This window comes from Bufo gargarizans, chromosome 7 (genome assembly GCF_014858855.1).
Source record: "Bufo gargarizans isolate SCDJY-AF-19 chromosome 7, ASM1485885v1, whole genome shotgun sequence".
NCBI classification, from domain to species: domain Eukaryota; kingdom Metazoa; phylum Chordata; class Amphibia; order Anura; family Bufonidae; genus Bufo; species Bufo gargarizans.
The window spans coordinates 155,950,966-155,969,790 of NC_058086.1; the positions used below are offsets into that span (position 1 = coordinate 155,950,966).

At 42.3% G+C, this 18,825-nt stretch overlaps 1 protein-coding gene across 2 annotated transcripts in view; it reads right to left on the reverse strand.

Moving 5' to 3' along the window:
- LOC122943543 overlaps positions 1-18,419 on the reverse strand; it is a 633,637-nt gene extending 615,218 nt beyond the window's left edge. For both annotated transcript variants that reach the window (XM_044301358.1, XM_044301359.1), the window contains exon 1: positions 18,157-18,419. In XM_044301358.1, the coding sequence (XP_044157293.1) occupies positions 18,157-18,226 (70 nt within the window). In that variant the 5' untranslated portion in view covers positions 18,227-18,419. The remainder of the gene's footprint in view (positions 1-18,156) is intronic.
- Between the last annotated feature and the right edge of the window lie 406 nt (positions 18,420-18,825).

Here is an 18,825-nt window from a genome sequence, read left to right on the forward strand (position 1 = left end):
GGAAGAAAAATTAGACTAGCACATCCAAAGTCACAGATGCATATCCATAAAGCTAATATACAAAACAGAATATGGCAGCTCACTGTTATATGGTACATGCAAACAATGGAACTAGGGATTAGAGATCATTCTGGGATTACAGGGTCACAATTCCTACTAGAGATGAGTAGTGTTGATCGAGCACCAAAGTGCTCATGTGCTTGGGTGTTCTACAGAGTGCTTTGCGATGCTTGGGTGTTCTACCGAGCACCATGAAAGTAAAAAGGAGAACCCCAGGCACTCCCTGCTCTGAAAAGTGGAGGGTGTCCGGACTCTTATTCAGCTTAGAAATCCCTGCTCTGACATATATATATATATATATATATATATATATATGTCCATATATGGAGTCAGGGCTTGGGGGACACCCAGTGTATTTAAAAAGGGGTTCTGCAGTTTGTTTCAACCTGATGTTCTATCTACACCGATCAGCTGTTTGAGAAGGCCTTCTCAGTTTACCGCTGGCCCAGTGACGTCACGATTTAAGTGAATGGAGTTTAGTTGCCCCCAGGCCAGTTTTCTTTTAGTAACTGGCTTCTGCATAGAAATAAAGGCCAAATTAGATTTAAATACCATGACTCGAGCATCGCATTCGAGCACATGCGGTGTTCGGCCGAACTCCGCGATGTCCCGAGCATAGTGATGCTCGAGCCGAACTGGTGTTTAGCCAAGCATGCTCGCTCAACACTAGAGATGAGCGAAGTTTTCAAAAACTCAATTTGGATGAAATTGTTCTAAAATATTTTCTTCGTTACAAATTAATGTCATTAGGTGAGTTAAATGTGCATTTCAGAAACATGCATTGCTAGTCCTTTCTGGTAGTGACAGTTAAGCATCACACATCCGTGTCCATTCTTAACCACCTCCGGTCCGCCCATAAACTAAAAACGTCCGGGAGGTGGTTCTATATCTCTGAATGGGCGTTCCTGAACGCTAATTGTGAAGCTGAAGATCGGGTTGCCCGCTGTCAGTGACAGCAGCGCAACCCTTAGAGAAGGCAGGGACAGTTTCAAATGTAAAGTTAAAAATAGAAAAAAATAAAAATAAAAATTTACATATTTGGTATTGCCACGTCCGTGACGGTCAGCTCTATAAACACATCACATGATTGACCCAGTCCGATAAACGCCATAAAAAAATTAAAAAACAGCCAAAAAAAGCTATTTTCTCACCTTACATCACAAAAAGTGCAACACCAAGGGATCAAAAAGGCGTATGTCCCACAAAATGGTACCAATAAAACAGTCACCTCATTCCGCAAAAAATGAGCCCTTACCATAAGAAAAATCACTTAAAAAAATAAATAAAAAATAGCTCTCAGAACATGGAGACACTAAGGCTAGGTTCACACCTGAGCGTTTTACAGAGCGTTCCTACGCGCTGTAAAATGCTCAGGCAAAAACCAATGTTTACCTATGGGCATGGTTCTCACCTGAGCGTTTTACAGCGCGTACGAACGCGCTGTAAAACGCCCTACGCCCCAAGAAGTACAGGAGCTTCTTTGGGGCGTATTGTCACGTGTTCCCGCTTATAGATTCATTGAATGCCTCTGTGGTCAATCACACAAACAGGCGTACTACGTGCGTTTCCAAAATACAAAAACGCCCCAAAATATGCCTCAAAAACGCCCGATAAAAACGCCTGTAAAAAGCGCTCATCGAATATGCTCAGGTGTGAACCCAGCCTAAAACATCATTTCTTTGGTTTCAAAAATGCTTTTATTGTGTAAAAACTTAAATAAATAAGTGTACATATTAGGTATTGCCACGTCCGTAACGTTCCGCTCTATAAAAGTGTCACTTGATCAAACCCCCTCACGTGAACGCTGTAAAAATAAATAAAAACTGCGCTATAACAAATTTTTTGGTCACCTTACCCAATAAAGGGTTATGATTTTTTGATCATTCATTATATGTATCCAAAAATAGTACCAATAAAACTGGCACCTTATCCCCTAGTTTCCAAAATGGGGTCACTTCTTGGGAGTTTCTACTGTAAGAGCGCATCAGGGGGACTTCAAATGGGACATGGCATCTAAAAACCATGTGGCGCTCCTTTTCTTCTGCGCCCTGCCGTGTGCTCATACAGCAGTTTATGACCACATGTGGGGTGTTTATTACCCAGATTCTGTGGTTTACATAAATATTGAGTTTTGTTTGGCTGTTAACCCTCGATGTGTTAAAGAAAAAATTGGATTAAAATGGAAAATCTGCCCAAAAAGTGAAGCTTAAAAATTTTATCTCCATTTTCCTTTAATTCTTGTGGAACACCTAAAGGGTTAACAGTTTGTAAAATCAGTTTTAAGTAACTTGAGGGGTGTAGTTTCTACAGCGGGGTCATTAATGGGGTATCCACTATGTAGGCCCCGCAAAGTGACTTCAGACCTGAACTGATCCTTAAAAAGTGGGTTTTGGCAATTTTCTTAAAAATTTTAAGAATTGCTTCTAAACTTCTAACGTCCTAAATTTTTTAATGATATTTCCAAAATGATGCCAAGATAAAGTAGACATATGGGGAATGTTAAGTAATAAATATTTTATGAGGTATCACTTTGTTTTCTAGTGACACATTGTACTTCATGCTAGTCCTAAATTTGATTCAATATATTTCACCTTTATTTACGAAAAAAATATATTTCTCTGCTTTTAAAACAATCTCTGAATGGCTTGGATAAGTAAAAGCGTTTCAAAGTTATTACCACATATAGTTGATGTGAAGTGGTTAAATCCATGAAAAGGTGGTCAGTGATGCCTCCGGGAAGAGGTCTGATGGATCTGCGTTGGGTCCGGTGTGTCCATTTTTGCTGTCCGTGTGTCATTCGTGTTTTACCAACACTGAACAGCCGAAAAATATATATTCAAAACATCTCTTCCTAATGATCCGTGAAACAGGGATGGCATCTGTGGTTTTCACTGACCCATAGACTATAATGGATGTGATTGATCCGTGAACAAGAACAAAATAGAGCATGCATCCGTGCTAAAAACACAGACCCATGAACTGTGCTAAAACAAATGATGTGGAACACAAATGAATAGGAACGTGTGCTGTCCATGGAGAACACATACAGGACACGTCGATGGGACAGACTAGTGCTGAACACAGATACAATGATTTCAAGCATCACCCTCCTTTTAACAGGTCAAGTCTGCCATTTTAACCCAATCAGCCCGACATAAAGATCTCCAGCCTTGTGCTCGTCAACATTCTCACCTGAGTTAACAAGACGATTACTGAAATGATCTCAGCAGGTCTTTTAATGACAGCAATGAAATGCAGTGGAAAGTTTTTGGGGGGATTAAGTTAATTTTCATGGCAAAGAAGGACTATGCAATTCATCTGATCGCTCTTCATAACATTCTGGAGTATATGCAAATTGCTATTATAAAAACTTAAGCAGCAACTGTTTATGTAATTCTCAAAACTTTTGGCCACGACTGTAGGATTGGCCACTGATTTTGGTTCACCATACATTAACTGCTAGAATTGACTGACTAAATAACTGAAGTGTGAACTCAGCCTTACAGCTCAGTTTTAGCTTCAGGTATAATGTACAAAACTGTGCAGTGGCCCAAAATTCTACTATAGAGTGAAAGAAAACAAAGACCTACAAAAATTGAAGCTCACAGGTACCAATACAAAAGATATACTTTATTGAATTACATGAATACATGCATAAAAGATGTTGCGATTAAAAAGGTAGCAGCAAGAAAACCACCATCCCAGTAGGACACTAGCTACAAGTTGTAGTATGGTAATCAACACTTGTATAAGTCTGTATATATGGCAGAGTCTCATATTGCAAAAATATCTGCGTTTAGGACAATAAGGCTCTACCAGAAATACACGGCAGTCTAGACAACGAATATCACAAGAAGATATAGTGCCCATGAGTGGGGACATACGATCTTACAGACTGCTGACAGTGAAAAAATGATAGCCATAAACAGGAGAGACTCACCTATGGATCTAGTGTATCCAAACCGGGAAGGCGCTACCCCAACGCGCATTTCAGCGTGCCTTCGTCAGGGGGTAACGCCATCACCGTGGATCATGTGATTATAAAGGTCTTCCCACCAATCAGGTTGCATTACCAATATAGTCACTTATTTTGATCACCTGGATGTTTAGCGGCAAGGACCTGATGGACGAGATACAGCGCATGATCCTCCCCCCAGCTGGCGTCACCTCGTACCACCCATGACACGTGACGTCTCATGTCATGTGAACGGCCGACGTCAAGACACCATGTGGGAGGTGCACGCAAACGGCTCGCACATCACATGCACACATCACAGGAGAAGGAAAATGGAGCAAACAGGCTCCCTCTACTTACCCTATTCGGCATGTCTCTCATATTAACCATTTCAGCATATTATAATTCTCTATCCTGGGCACCTACTGTAGGTAGTAGCAATATATATTTATATAGGCCATCATTGCAAAATATCTAAATGTTCATTGTGCACATAGAGCATTAAAATATATCAATATACAATATGCTATGCAAAATCTCATAATACATGATTTCAAAAATAGGTACATGGTACAAAATAAGCTGTATTTCATAATAAAACCAGAGAAAACATGATTATTTGTATGATAGAGCATGGGTAATTGATCATCCATTTCATAAATACTTAAATAGTCTATAAATATTTAATCTCAATATATATTATAAATATGATACAAAACATCATATATGTGTAATATCAGCCTGAATAAGGTGTAAACAGTGGGAATAATAAATGTGTAAAACAATAGAGTAATGTGAATATACTGATAAAGAATAGAGTGAAAGAGTGGTCTCATTTTACACTGTCTGCTGTTTCAACATGGATTCCCTATTTGGTTAGTCACGAATACAAGTAGTGGCCCCATGACACAGTGGGGAGGCTTTATTCAGATGGAAAAGAAGTCCTGCATGCAGGACTTTAATGGCATCTATCACACGGTCAATATTTGGTCAGTTTTTTGCATCAGTATTTGATCAGCACTGGCAAGGCAAAAACAAAGTGGTGATGGAAATCTTTACATGTCTGTGTTTTGGACCCACTTTGCTGTTAAATCATGATCAAAGCCTGATGCAAAATACTAAGGCCCCTTTCACACGAGCGAGTTTTCCACGCGGGTGCAATGCGTGACGTGAACGCATAGCACCCGCACTGATTAATTTCAATGGGTCTGTGTACATGAGCGTTTTTCACACATCAGTTCTGCGTTGCTTAAAAAATAAAATATAAAAGAAAAAAAAAAATTATAATAATTGCAGCATGTTCTATATTCTGCGTTTTCCACACAGCCCTGGCCCCATAGAAGTTAATGGGGCTGTGTGAAAAACGCATTGCATCCGCAAGCAAGTGCGATGCGTTTTTCACTGATGGTTGCTAAAATATGTTGTTTGTAAACAATTTTTTATCACGCGCATGAAAACGCATTGAACCCGCACGAAAAAAAATAAACGGAACAACTGAACGCAATCGCAGACAAAACTGACTGAAATTGCTTGCAAAATAGTGTGAGTTTCACTGAAAGCACCCTGAACGCATCCGGACCTAAGCCGTCACACTCGTGTGTAAGGGGCCTAACAGTGTGATAGACGACTTATGGATGCTCCAAACAGGATCCATCTGTTTCATTTTTCGGTTCTTCTGACAAGTCAGAAGGGGAGGAATAAATGGTGATGTAAACAAGGCCAAACAGGGACACTAGTAGCCCTGTCAGAGTGGTGGTGGCAACAGCGAGAGGAGTCAACATAGTGGCCCAGTCAGAGTGGGGAGATGGGTGCACAAGATGGTGGCAGAGGCAGGTGTGTGCCATCAGGACAGTGGCTGAATCATACGGCCAAGGCTTCTAAGCATAGTATAAACTTATCTGGTTCCTAAACATTGTAGGCTTAGAACAGTTAGTGTTAGGTAGCCAATCTGCAGAAGCCACCTTGGCGTTGGTAGATGGGCCCAAACATTTGATAAATGATTTTCATGTATAATAATAATAATAATAATAATAATAATAATAATAATAATAATAATAATAATAATAGGTATAGTAACATTGTAATAATCTCTAATACCTAGTTCTATTTGCATGTACTGTAAAACAGTGTGCTGCCATAATCTGTTTGCTATTGTAACACCCCAGAGTGGTGTTACCACTCCTGCACCCTGCTATGGTCTTTAATGGGCTAACACAATGTCCTCTTATGCATTTTGTACCAGGTTCAACACAATGTGAATCTAGAATATTGTTATGCAACTGTTAAATACAATTTACCTGGTTTACCAGCAGGTGGCAGCAAATATGGCAGATCTATCCTTACACAGAATGGAACTCCCCTTTCCATTCTCCCCCTTTTGGGCAGAAGTGGGAAAGTCCTGCTTGCTACCAGAAGGAGGTGGGGCAGTTCTAGAGTACTCCGGTTCAGACTCCATGTTGGAGCAGACAAAACACTAACCTATTCCTTGGCTGAAACTTAAGTCATACTAAAGAGTGGTGTAGCATAAAGAAGGAATCAAAGTTACTAAAATAGCCTGTCAGTACAGCAGAGAGAAAGCCAAGTTGAGTTTGCCTGCCAGTTCATGCCAAAGCCTGCTGGAACCAAGACAGAGCCTGAAAAAAACTGTTCAAGTAAGGCTACATGCACATAAAACGTTGTTTGTTTGCGTTTTTTTTTTTTTTTTTTGGGGGGCGGATACGAGGACTCATTCATTTTTAATGGGTCCACCAAAAGTGTGGACAGCTGGCCGCATCAGTATTTCCATTCAGTAGCCCCGAAAAAATAAAATAAAAAAACAACATGTCCTATTCTTGTCAGTTTTAGGCAATGGATCCGCAAAAAAGCATACGGATGCCAGTTTTTTTTTGCGAACAGCAAAACACATACGGTCGTGTGCATGTAGCCTAAATCTGCCATTGAACTTCAAGGTCTGGACTCAAGTTAATCTTTCAAATACCTCAATTCCCCCTATTTATTGCTTCGGAGCCAAACCCTGAGGTCCAGCGGTATCCAGATAGGAGCACAGTGACACACTTAGAGATATTTAGGCTGCACTATACCACTTGGCATTCCTACTAAACCTGGGTCGCGATATAGAGGGCCCTAGGGGGAGGCGGCTTACGTTGCACTATTATTATTTGTAGACTTAAAGGGGTTGTCTCACTTCAGCAAAAGGCACTTATCATGTAGTTAATACCAGGCACTTACTAATGTATTGCGATTGTCTATATTGCTTCCTTTGCTGGTTGGATTCATTTTTTCCATTACAGCCACCTTGCATTCATTCAGTGGCAGTCGGCCTCTTTAGGGCCAGGACCGTGGGAACACATAGGTTGATGCTTTTTACTATAGTGTGCAAGAATGGCCACCACTGCTGGATTACAGGATGGTCGCAACTATGGATAAAAAAAAAAAAATTCTCTTCAAATCTTCTGTATGTATTAATGGTATTATTTAGGTATAGATATATTAGGGCAGTGATTGTGTTAGCTTTCACACACCACTGTTACAATAATAGGGAGATGTCTTATCAGTTATTAGCAGCTGGTTTGTTAGAACACCTTTTATATATTATCTAAAACATTCTGCTTATTTCCTGAGTGTACTGAAAAGCTCTAATAATCAGTTGCTCTCCGTTGACAACATTAATTAGTAAGATAGTTTGTTACACTGTTCAACTCGCTTAAATTTTGCTTACTTTCTAGATATCACAGCTGCCAATCTAATACTGGTTCCCTGCTCAATTTGAGCTTTCTTTCTCCAAACAATCCATTTCCTAAATATTCTCCATTATGGTTCTCAATTCTATTTCTTACAATTAGATTCAGGGGAACGCCTGCAGGTCGGCCCCCTTGTTTCACAACACTAGTGCTTTTATATTTTAAAAAAAATGGGATCAGAGCTCCCCCGACATGTTTCACCACACATGTGGAGTCTTCAGGGATTAAGAGTTTGTAACACGAGTGCTGGGTTCGTTAGATCTTTAGAAAGGGGAGAAAAATCCTCCTCAATTCACAGTGCTCAATGCATAAAATGACAGTCTAGGAGAGAGGCACAAAGGTCTTTAGACCTATAGGATACACATTTTTACCTGATATCAGTACTGAGTAGACCAATACCCAGTTAGGACCTGCGCCTGACATTTCAAATTTTTTTGTGTGGATAAAAATTCTGTAGGAGAGCATATGGATGCTGTTCTTCATTAAATAAAAAAACACGAGCGTGACAGATTTGGTCCGGATGCGTTCAGGATGCGTTCAGTTAAACTCGCACCATTTTGCAAGCAAGTTCAGTCAGTTTTGGCTGCAATTGCGTTTAGTTGTTCAGTTTTTTACGCGCGGGTGCAATGCGTTTTGATGCGTTTTTCACGCGCGTGATAAAAAACTGAAGGTTTACAAACAACATCTCCTAGCAACCATCAGTGAAAAACGCATCGCACCCGCACTTGCTTGCAGATGCAATGCGTTATTAACGCAGCCCCATTCACTTCTATGGAGCCAGGGCTGCGTGAAAAACGCAGAATATAGAACATGCTGCGATTTTAAAGCATTGCAGAAGTGATGCATGAAAAAAAATGCTCATGTGCACAGCCCCATTGAAATGAATGGGTCAGGATTCAGTGCGGGTGCAATGCGTTCACCTACTGCATTGCACCCGCGCGGAAATCTCGCCCGTGTGAACTCAGCCTTAAGGTCTCCTGCATTCTCCACCATTTATCATTTAGTATGTACGGGTCACTTGTATTATTCCTTCCCATGTGCATAACTTTACATTTGTCAGTGTTAAACCTCATCTGCCACTTATCTGCCCAAGCCTCCTATCTATCCAGATCCCTCTGTAGTAGTATACTGTCCTCTTCAGTGTTAATTACTTTACACAGTTTAGTGTCATCTGCGGAAATTGATACTTTACTATGCAAGCCTTCTACAAGATCATTAATAAATATATTGAAGAATAGGGCCCAATACTGACCCGAGGTACGCCACTAGTGACAGTGACCCAATCTAAGTGTGTACCGGTAATAACCACCCTCTGTTTTCTATCATTGAGCCAGTTACGTACCCACATACAGACGTTTTTCTCCCAGTCCGAGCATTCTCATTTTATATACTAACCTTTTATGTGGTACAGTGTGAAATGCTTTGGAGAAGTCCAGATATACGACATCCATTGATTTGCCCCTGTCAAGTCTAGAACTTACCTCCTCATAGAAACTGATTAAATTAGTTTGGCATGACCGATCCCTCACAAAGCCATGCTGATATGGCGTTATTTGCTTATTTCCGTTGAGATGCTCTAAGATAGCATCTCTCAGAAAACCTTCAAACTGTTTACCCACAACAGATGTTAAACTTACCGGCCTATAGTTTCCAGGCTCTGTTTTTGGACCCTTTTTGAATATTGGCACCACATTTGCCATATGCCAATCCTGTGGGACATTCCCTGTCAGTATAGAGTCCGCAAATATCAGAAATAAGGGTCTGGCTATGACATTACTTAATTCCCTTAGGATACAGGGGTGTATGCCATCCGGTCCTGGCGATTTGTCCATTTTAATCTTTTTAAGTCGCTGATGTACTTATTCCTGGGTCAGACAGGACACTTTTAATGGGGAATTTATTTTTGCATTCTGCATGTCATCTGACAGTTTATTTTCCTCAGTGAATACATTGGAGAAAAAAAAAATATTTAACAGCTTTGCCTTCTCATCGCTCTCTGAGACTCCCCCCTCATTACTCTTTAAAGGGCCGACACCTTCAGATTTACACTTTTTAACATTTATATAATTGAAGAACATTTTAGGTTTAGTTTTACTCTCTTTGGCAATTAATCTCTCGGTCTCTAGTTTGGCCGCTTTTGTTTTTTACATGTTCTATTTTTTTCCTTCTAGTTTCAGTGCTACCCTCCTGTTTTAGTGATTTATATGCTTTCTTTTTGTCATTTATTGCTTTCTTTACAGTTCTATTTATCTACATTGGTTTCTTTTTGTTCCTTAACCTTTTATTCCTATACGGTATGTACCTCTCACAATGAGATTTTAGGATGTTTTTTACTCATTTTGTGGCTGTATTTTTATTTTTGAGGACTTTGTCCCAGTTAGTTCGGCCTATGGACTCTTAGTTGGCTAAATTTAGCCTTTTTGAAGTTTGGTATTTTTGTTCCTCCCTGTAGAAATGCTCTTTTAAATGATAATTGGAAGGTTATTACTTTATGGTCACTATTTCCCAGGTGTCCCCCAACCTGCATGTCTGTTGTTCTGTCAGGCCTATTGGTTAATACTAAGTCCAGTATGGCTGTCCCTCTAGTCGAGTCCTGAACCGGTTGGGAGAGGTAATTGTCTTTGGTTATTGCCAAGAACCTGTTTCCCTTATGAGATATACAAGTTTCAGTTTCCCAGTCTATATCTGGGTAGTTAAAGTCCCCCATAATAACCACCTCATTATGATTTGCTGCCTAGTCTCTCGTTTAGTAGTAGATTTTCTGTGGACTTTGGTATATTAGGTGGTTTATAGTAAACTCCTATTAGTAATTTATTGTTTTTAGCTCCATGTATCTCTACCCACAGTGACTCCACATGTTCATGGCCCTCACTTATATCTTCACGGAGTGTGGGCTTTAGACAAGACTTTACATAAAGGCAAACCTCTCCCCCTCTCCAGTTTTGACAATCCTTTCTAAACAGACTAACCTTGTACATTAACTGCCCAGTCATAACTATCATCCAGCCATGTCTCAGTTATTCCCACTATGTCATAGTCCTCCTCACACATCACTTATTCCAGCTCCCCAGTTGTATTAGTCAGGCTTCTGGCATTAGTATACATACATTTGAGAGGTTTATGTATATTTTTTTACCCTACACCTTTCCTTCTGAACTGTTCTAGTCCCTCTTTTCATTCCTCCCCCAGTCCCACTACCTTGCCCCCGGTCTCTATCTGCACTATTTCCCTTCCCCTCAGTCCCTAGTTTAAACAGTCCTCCAACCTTCTAGCCATCTTTCTCCCCAGAACAGCTGCCCTTTCCTACGATAGAGCCTGTAGCCGATATAAAAGTCGGCCCAGTTCTCCAGGAACCCAAACCCCTCCTTCCTACACCAGTTCTTGAGCCACTTGTTAATCTCCCTAATCTCCTGCTGCCTTTCTTGTGTGGTTCATGGTACAGGCAGTATTTAGGAAAATACTAAATTTGAGGTCCTTGCCCTAAGCTTTTGACCTAAATCCCTGAAATCATTTTTTAAGGACTCCTACCTACCTCTAACTTTGTCATTGGTTCCGATATGGACCATGACTGCCGTATCTTCTCCAGCTCCTCCCAGTAATCTGGCAACCCGATCCGCGATGTGTCGAACTCTAGCGCCAGGAAGACAGCACACTGTTCTGCGATCAGTCTTTGTGACAGATTTCCCTATCTGTTCCCCTAATAATGGAGTCTCCCACTACAAGCGCCTGTCTGACCTGCCCTGCTCTCCTGGTTCCCTGCTTACTGGAGCCGACATTCTCCTGACTGGCAGAGGAAGTGTCCTGGCTGCAGCACTGCCATCCCCCTCATCTGCCAAATGTGCAAACTTGTTGGGGTGTGTCAGATCAGGGCTAGCCTCCCTGGCACTCTTCCCTCTACCCCGCTTTCTAACTGTTACCCAGCTAGCCGCCTCACTTTCCTCAACCTCCTCTGTCACCCTCCCCCTCATCTACCCCAAAGAGTGCTTGCTCGGTGACAACAAACTCTTTTGCAAATTGTCAATGCCTCTCAGTGTTGCAACTTGCCCATTTAGAGACTCTATTTTCAATTCCAAACGGGTAATTTGCTCACATCTTGAACAAAGATCTACACACTCGAACGGCTGTTCCAGGACTGCATACATCATGCAAGATGTGCACTGGACTGCATTGTCAATTGTGCAACACATAATGGGGATTACAACAGTAAAAAGGTAACAGTAAATATGATTTAAAATTAGACTCCGTCTGCTGTAGTTGAAGGACTACCTAGAATTAAGCCAACAACACACAAGGAAATTATATCCAACCTCAGTTTCCAACTCACTCCTTTTCGGAAACTCCTTTTTTTTTTTTACTCCACTTAAGAAGCCCACTTAGTAGAGCAAGCCTCAGGAAGAGCAAAATGAACATGAAAATTGCAGCAAAGTATATTTAACAAGGATTCCAATGAACATTTGTGAGAATATTAGATAAATCACAGATGACCGTAGAAATACATTGAACAGGTTGTAGCGGGGTAAAAGTTTAACATAACTCAGATGTTACACATGTGACCTGCCAGTCTTATCGCAATAATAATGCGCACTGACGCTGCCTCCACTAGAGGACTTATGCCAGAGAAGCAGGAAGAGCCACACCACGAGCTCAGCGGCCCTGTTCTCCGCCCAGCACACTAGGAAGTGCTCCTCGGAATCTTCATTTGGGCGTCCAAGAAAACTCCTGCCGGTGCGTGTCCTTTACAGGAGGATCCACACATCCCAGAGGGACAGGAAACACCTGGAGCAGGTAAGGGGAGGGGGCCATTTAAAGATATCCATGTTGTTTCCTGTCCCTAGGGGAGGCGGGGTAACCTCCTGTGAATCCGTGCCACTGTGGAGGCATTTGGAAAATAAATTTACCGTAAATGGGGGAAGATTACTTGGCTATACTGTATGCACAGGTAACGCAGAAAGAGCTAAAAGCCACAATCAAATCTATCCATAATGGTAAGGCACCAGGCCCTGATGGGTTTTATAAGGGCATGGGGGAGGAAATAGTGCCCACATTGACAACTTTGTTTAATTTCATCATAAAAGGGAGAGCAAAAACTGCCCTCAGGAAAGGTAGCGTACATCAAAGTCCTCCCAAAACAAGAAAAAAATAATCCAACTCATCCTGCATCATATAGACCAATATCGCTTATAAATCAAGATTTAAAGCTACTGTCCAAAACCTGGCAAACAGATTAGCCCTTTATCTGCCTGACCTTATCGGAGGCCATCAGGTGGGCTTTGTAAGGGGACGTTCTGCGAATATAAGAAGAGTTCTGACAGCACTAGATAGGCAAAGGAGGGCAGATAAGAAATACAACCCGGCACTCCTGGCGATAGATGCCGAAAAGGCGTTCGATAATGTCTGCTGGAATTGGCTGGGAGCAGTCAATGAAAATAGAAATAGTGGGATCTTTCCGAACCTATCTGGCAGTTTTATATGAAAATCCCAAGCAAGAGTCAACTTACCAGGTTTCTTTTCAAACACAATAGAACTGAAAAAGGGAACGAGACAGGGGTGCCCTTTATCCCATTTTGTTCAATATAACCCTCAAACCTTTAGCCCAACTGATGCTACAAACTAATAAATATAGAGATAGGGGTGGGCAGGAAAGAAATTAAAACGCACATGTTTTGCCAATAATCTTATATTTTTGAAGAATCCAGATCTCCACTTAAAACTGGTATTAGACACCCTGATCCACTATGGCTCAGTAAATGGTTATAAAATCAATGTTAGAAAAAGCAGTTTGCTTTTACTACAAGGAAACAGGCCAGTGGCATAACTATCGGGTAAGCAGGGTAAGCAGCTGCTTTGGGGCCTGTGCCGACAAGGCAGCGTGTCAGTCAAGTTAAGGCTACTTTCACACTTGCGTTCGTAGCGGATCCGTCTGGTATTTGTACAGACGGATCCGCTCCTATAATGCAAACGATGGTATCCGTTCAGACGGAACCGTCTGCATTATATTTTACTAAAAAAGTCTAAGTACAATTTTTATTCAGACGGATCCGTCCAGACTTAACATTGAAAGTCAATGGGGGGCGGATCCATTTGAAAAATGCACCATATTGTGTCACCTTCGAACGGATCCGCCCCCATTGACTTCCATTGTAACTCCGGACGGATACGTTCGCCTCCGCGCGGCCAGGCGGACACCCGAACGCTGCAAGCAGCGTTCGGGTGTCCGCCTGCTGAGCGGAGGGCAGACGGTGCCAGACTGATACATTCTGAGCGGATCCGCATCCACTCAGAATGCATTAGGGCTGGACAGATCCGTTCGGGGCCGCTTGTGAGAGCCTTCAAACAGAACTCACAAGCGGAGTCCCGAACGCTAATGTGAAAGTAGCCTTAATTGTTTTTATTTATATGCAAATTGCCTTCCTAACATGCCCAAGGGGCTGTCCCTCCGGCTGTTTGTGCCCAGCTGCGCCCATTATTGCCAAGTACAGCTCCGCCCCACAGTTAATTATTCACTGCTGTCCTCGTCTTTTTTTTCCTAAGTGCGCTGTAGTCTCGCACATGTGCTGATGTTACGTCCGGGCCAGCAGCCTTAAGTAGTGTAATCGCACATGCGCCAGCTTTCTGGCGCATGCGCGATTACATTACTTGAGGTTGCTGCCAGGACACTGCGCGGGCCTGGATGTGAGGATCATCAGCGCATGCACGAGACTACAGCGCACTTAGGGGAAAAAAAAAGACGAGGACAGCAGTGAATAATTATCAGTGGGACGGCACTGGGCTTGGCGATAATAGGCACAGCTGGGCACAAACGTCCGGAGGGACAGCCCCTTGGGCACGTTAGGAAGGTAATTTGCATATAAATAAAAACTATTTTTTATCAAAAAGTGGGGGTAAAAAAATAATATGTATATTTTTAATTAGCTCATGGAGACTAATATGATGAGATCAACAGCTCAATATTGAAAATTGGGCGTGGGGGAGGGGACATACAAAGATTTGCTGTGCTCCCAGTCACCTAGCTACGCCCCTGAAACGGGCTACAACCTCCCTTGCATTACCGGGCAGAAGTAGCCCACGAACACATTACATATTTAGGGATTAAAATAGGATGGACCCCCTAGAATTTTTACAAACTGCCTCTTAATTCAGAAAATAGAGCATGAATTGGAAAATTGGATGAATTTACTGTTGTTGTGTGGAAGGGCTCACCTTATAAAGATGGTCAGTTTTTACAGACTACTATATCCAATGCAAACGATTCAGTTATTAAGACACGTAGATATTTTAAGGATACAATCCGCGTTCACCTTTTTATGGAAAAAGAAAAGGCCCTGGATAGCATACTAAAATTGGAAGGGGGTCTCCAATTACCCAATATTAGGAACTATAATCTAACGGCCCTATTTAGACATATCAGGGACTGGATATGGAGCACATCCCATTTCTCAGCTGAACCCCTAGAAAAGGAAATGGTCTATCCATGGGAACTGCCTGCAATTTTACACACTACGCTTAGGGCTCATGCACACGAACATATTTTCTTTCCGTGTCCTTTATTTTTTTTGGGGGGCGTAGAACTATTCATTTCAATGGGTCAGGGAAAAAAAAAAAATTAAAAGAATTTAGAACGTGTCCCATTATTGGCCGCATTACGGACAAAGATAGTATTGTTCAATTAGGGGCCAGCTGTTCCGTTCCGCAAAATACGGAATGCACACGGATGTCATCCGTAGGCTGATTTTCATGCACATTTTTCTGGACATTTTTTAACAGCCCTTGCATTTTATCTAAACTTCAGATTGAAATTCCACATGGGATGCTTCGATTCACTCAACATTATGATTAGGAGCATGTCACACTGCTTAGGCAGAAGATCTGTCACCTTTCCAAATCTTGGAGTCTGTATCTGAACTGCATAATGTGCTAGTGGCAGAGGGATCAGTGTATCATTAGTACTTTTATTGCTCACACACACAGGGTGAAAAGAAAAAAGGAGAGTCAGCAGATAACCAGCTAAAAAATAAAATGGTCCCCTCCATAGAAGTATACGTACATAAAGTAAATACATTCATAGCCAATCCTTGTGACTGCCATTACTTCCATCTAATGTGAAACCAACTCTCAGCTTGCCCCAACAGCTGCAAACCTTCAGGACCTGCTGGGAATTGCAGTTTTCCTTACAGCTGGGCAAGCACAGAATGCTTTCCTTCTCCGAGACATTACAGTTCCTCATGGTTAGTTCAGCATACAATTATGTTACCATCATAGTGCAGGCACAGGATCTGTGTCTGCACCATTAGGCCTCATGAACGTGGCCATTGCCGTATTGCGGCCCGCATACAGCAGGTCCGCAATACACGGACACCGGCCATGTGCACCCGCATCATAGATGCGGACCCATTCACTTGAATGGGTCTGCAATCCAGGAGATGCAGAACAGAAGCACGGATCAGAAGACCACTGAAGCACTACAGTGTTCTTCCGTGGTGTTACTGTCCATGCCTCCGCACCGCAAAAAAAAAAAAAAAAAAAAAAAAAAAAAAAAAAAAGTATAATATAGAACATGTTCTATTTTTGTTTACGGTGCGGAAGGATCACGGACCCATTCAACTTGATCCGTCCCAGCCACCGCACGGATATTGCCTGTGCATTGGAGACTGCAAACTGCGGTTCCCAGATCACGGAACGGTTGCACGCATGAGGCCTTATTTGATGTAGCCAATATCCTCTTATGGCTAAGATTAGCGAGAACATTAATCCAGGAAAGTTTTAAAGGGGAATGTTTGAATTCGTTTTTATATTTAACTTTTTTTTCCCCCCTCATGTTGCACACATATATATATATATATATATATATATATATCCTAATCTAGAGTTTTCACACTGCCTGTGAGGCCCAAAATACGTAAAGATTTTCTGCTCTCTACAGGAAATGTTTCAACAGTGATCTCATTATCACAGACAGGATTATATTCAGGGCTGGTGCAAGGATTTTTGCCACCCTAGGCAAAAGCTAATTTTGCAGCCCATTGACCACGCCCTTTGACCCGCCCACAGACCCCCCCCCCCATCAGACCTCAGATCAGCCCAAAGACCCCCCCCACTCAGCCCCCAATCAAAACTGAAATCATTGCGGCAGGCAGAACTAACTACATACTACAATACCTACCTAGAATGCTGCGGCTCCTCTTCCTCGAGCTCCCGTCTTCCCTCTGACGCTGCACTGTCACCTGACAGCATGCAGCAGTCAGGTCATAGTGCGCACACTACGTCCTGACGCTGTACGCGCTCAAGAGGATAGTGCAAGGACAGTGTAAGTTTAAAGGGGCAGGGCTGGCTGCGCAGGTGTGCATGTTTGGTCCAGACCGGGATCACCCCAGACATGTCACCTGGTGAGGCCCACACCCGCCTCGCAACACCACTACTGTGACTTCTATTGCAGCCAGACTCTAGAGCGCCGGGACCCCCAGAAAGAGTGCGCTCTACACGGTGGCCTACTCTGCTTATGGGTGGCGCCGGCCCTGATTATATTGCCAGATATAACCAGCGGGATTAAACAGATTGTTTTTTTATTTTGCACATCAGGATGCATCCATTGCATTAGGATGCGGTTGACAAACTAAAAAAAGGGGGGGGGGGAGGAGGGGGGTGTAAACTTTTTAGTGCTGGGTAAATTTTTTCCTTTTCTTTATGACCGGACACAAACCCGCAGCTTGCAGCGGTTTTGTGTCCGGTCACAAAACAGAATGCTGCTGGAATGAAAGACAAACTGAATGAAGCTCTTCCCATTAAGAATGCAAAAAGACTAAAAACTATTTTTTTCCCCCCGGTATTGAGATCCTCTTCCAAATCTCAATACCGGAAAACAACAACGCAAGTGTGTAAGTAGCCTAAAGTGGTGATGGCTCATCTTCTCCATCCATGTGCACAGGTCACTGAACATACCTAGAAACATTTCCTATAGAAGTCAGGGAGGTCGCCCTCCTGTCCCATGTGGCTGCTCTCAAAGAACTTTGGGGGAAGATTCATCAAAACTGGCTTAATTACACTTAGCAACCAATCATATTCCACCTTTTATCTCTCAGAGCTCCATTGGAAAATTTAAGGTGGAATCTGATTTATTTGCCCATAGAACCAGGCAGTTTGCCTTTACACCAGTTCTCCTCCATTACGTCTTGACATGTTTTGAGGCATAGTCACTAATGTGAAAATTGCATAGTTTAAGAATATTTTGTATAGTTGGAAATGTAATAAAGAGTTTAAAAATACATTTCTACCCCAAAAAACTTAATGTAAACAATAGATCATTTTCCAATGACACATTCCCTTTAAGAGGAGAGTACAATAGACATTGAATCAAGACAAATGCAAATTCCTGTCATTTGGATAAAATCTACTGAAATGATTTACCTGTGAAAGCCACGGGAGCAGATTGTGGGTCAGCTGCAGTCACCTTAATGGAAACATAATCAATGTCCATCTCCCTTTGTGCACAATTAGACGTGTGACAGATATCTCCAGAAACGTCCTCAAAATGCAAATATGTTTGTGTGTATGTGTGAGTCAGCTCCTCAGACAGCTGTGCTTCAGGCAGGACACCTCGTCAGCCCTGTACATCAGGCTGCATCCAACATGGCCGTATTTGTGTTACTTGTCTCCCCTTGGCATACTATCAGCTGATGGCTGTTTTTATAGGAAGTTTAAATAGTTCTTTCCACTCTACTGAATGAGCGGGAGGGGCCCTGACCAGCTGACTGAAACCGAAAGTAAAAGCCCAGGCTCTCCTCACTTGTAAACACCGGCCTGCAGTGGTGATGCTGAGTCTGGCTCTTCGGATCATAGTGACAGCTTTATGTCACTATGATCCTGTAGTAAGGTCAAGCAGAGGCACATAGCCTTAAGGCTACTTTCACACTAGCGTTTTGGGCGGATCCGTCATGGATCTGCACAAATGGACCCGTTACAATAATACAACCGCGTGCATCTGTCATGAATGGATCCGTTTGTATTATCTGTAACATAGCCAAGACGGATCCGTCATGAACTCAATAGAACGTCGATGGGAGACGGATCCGTTTT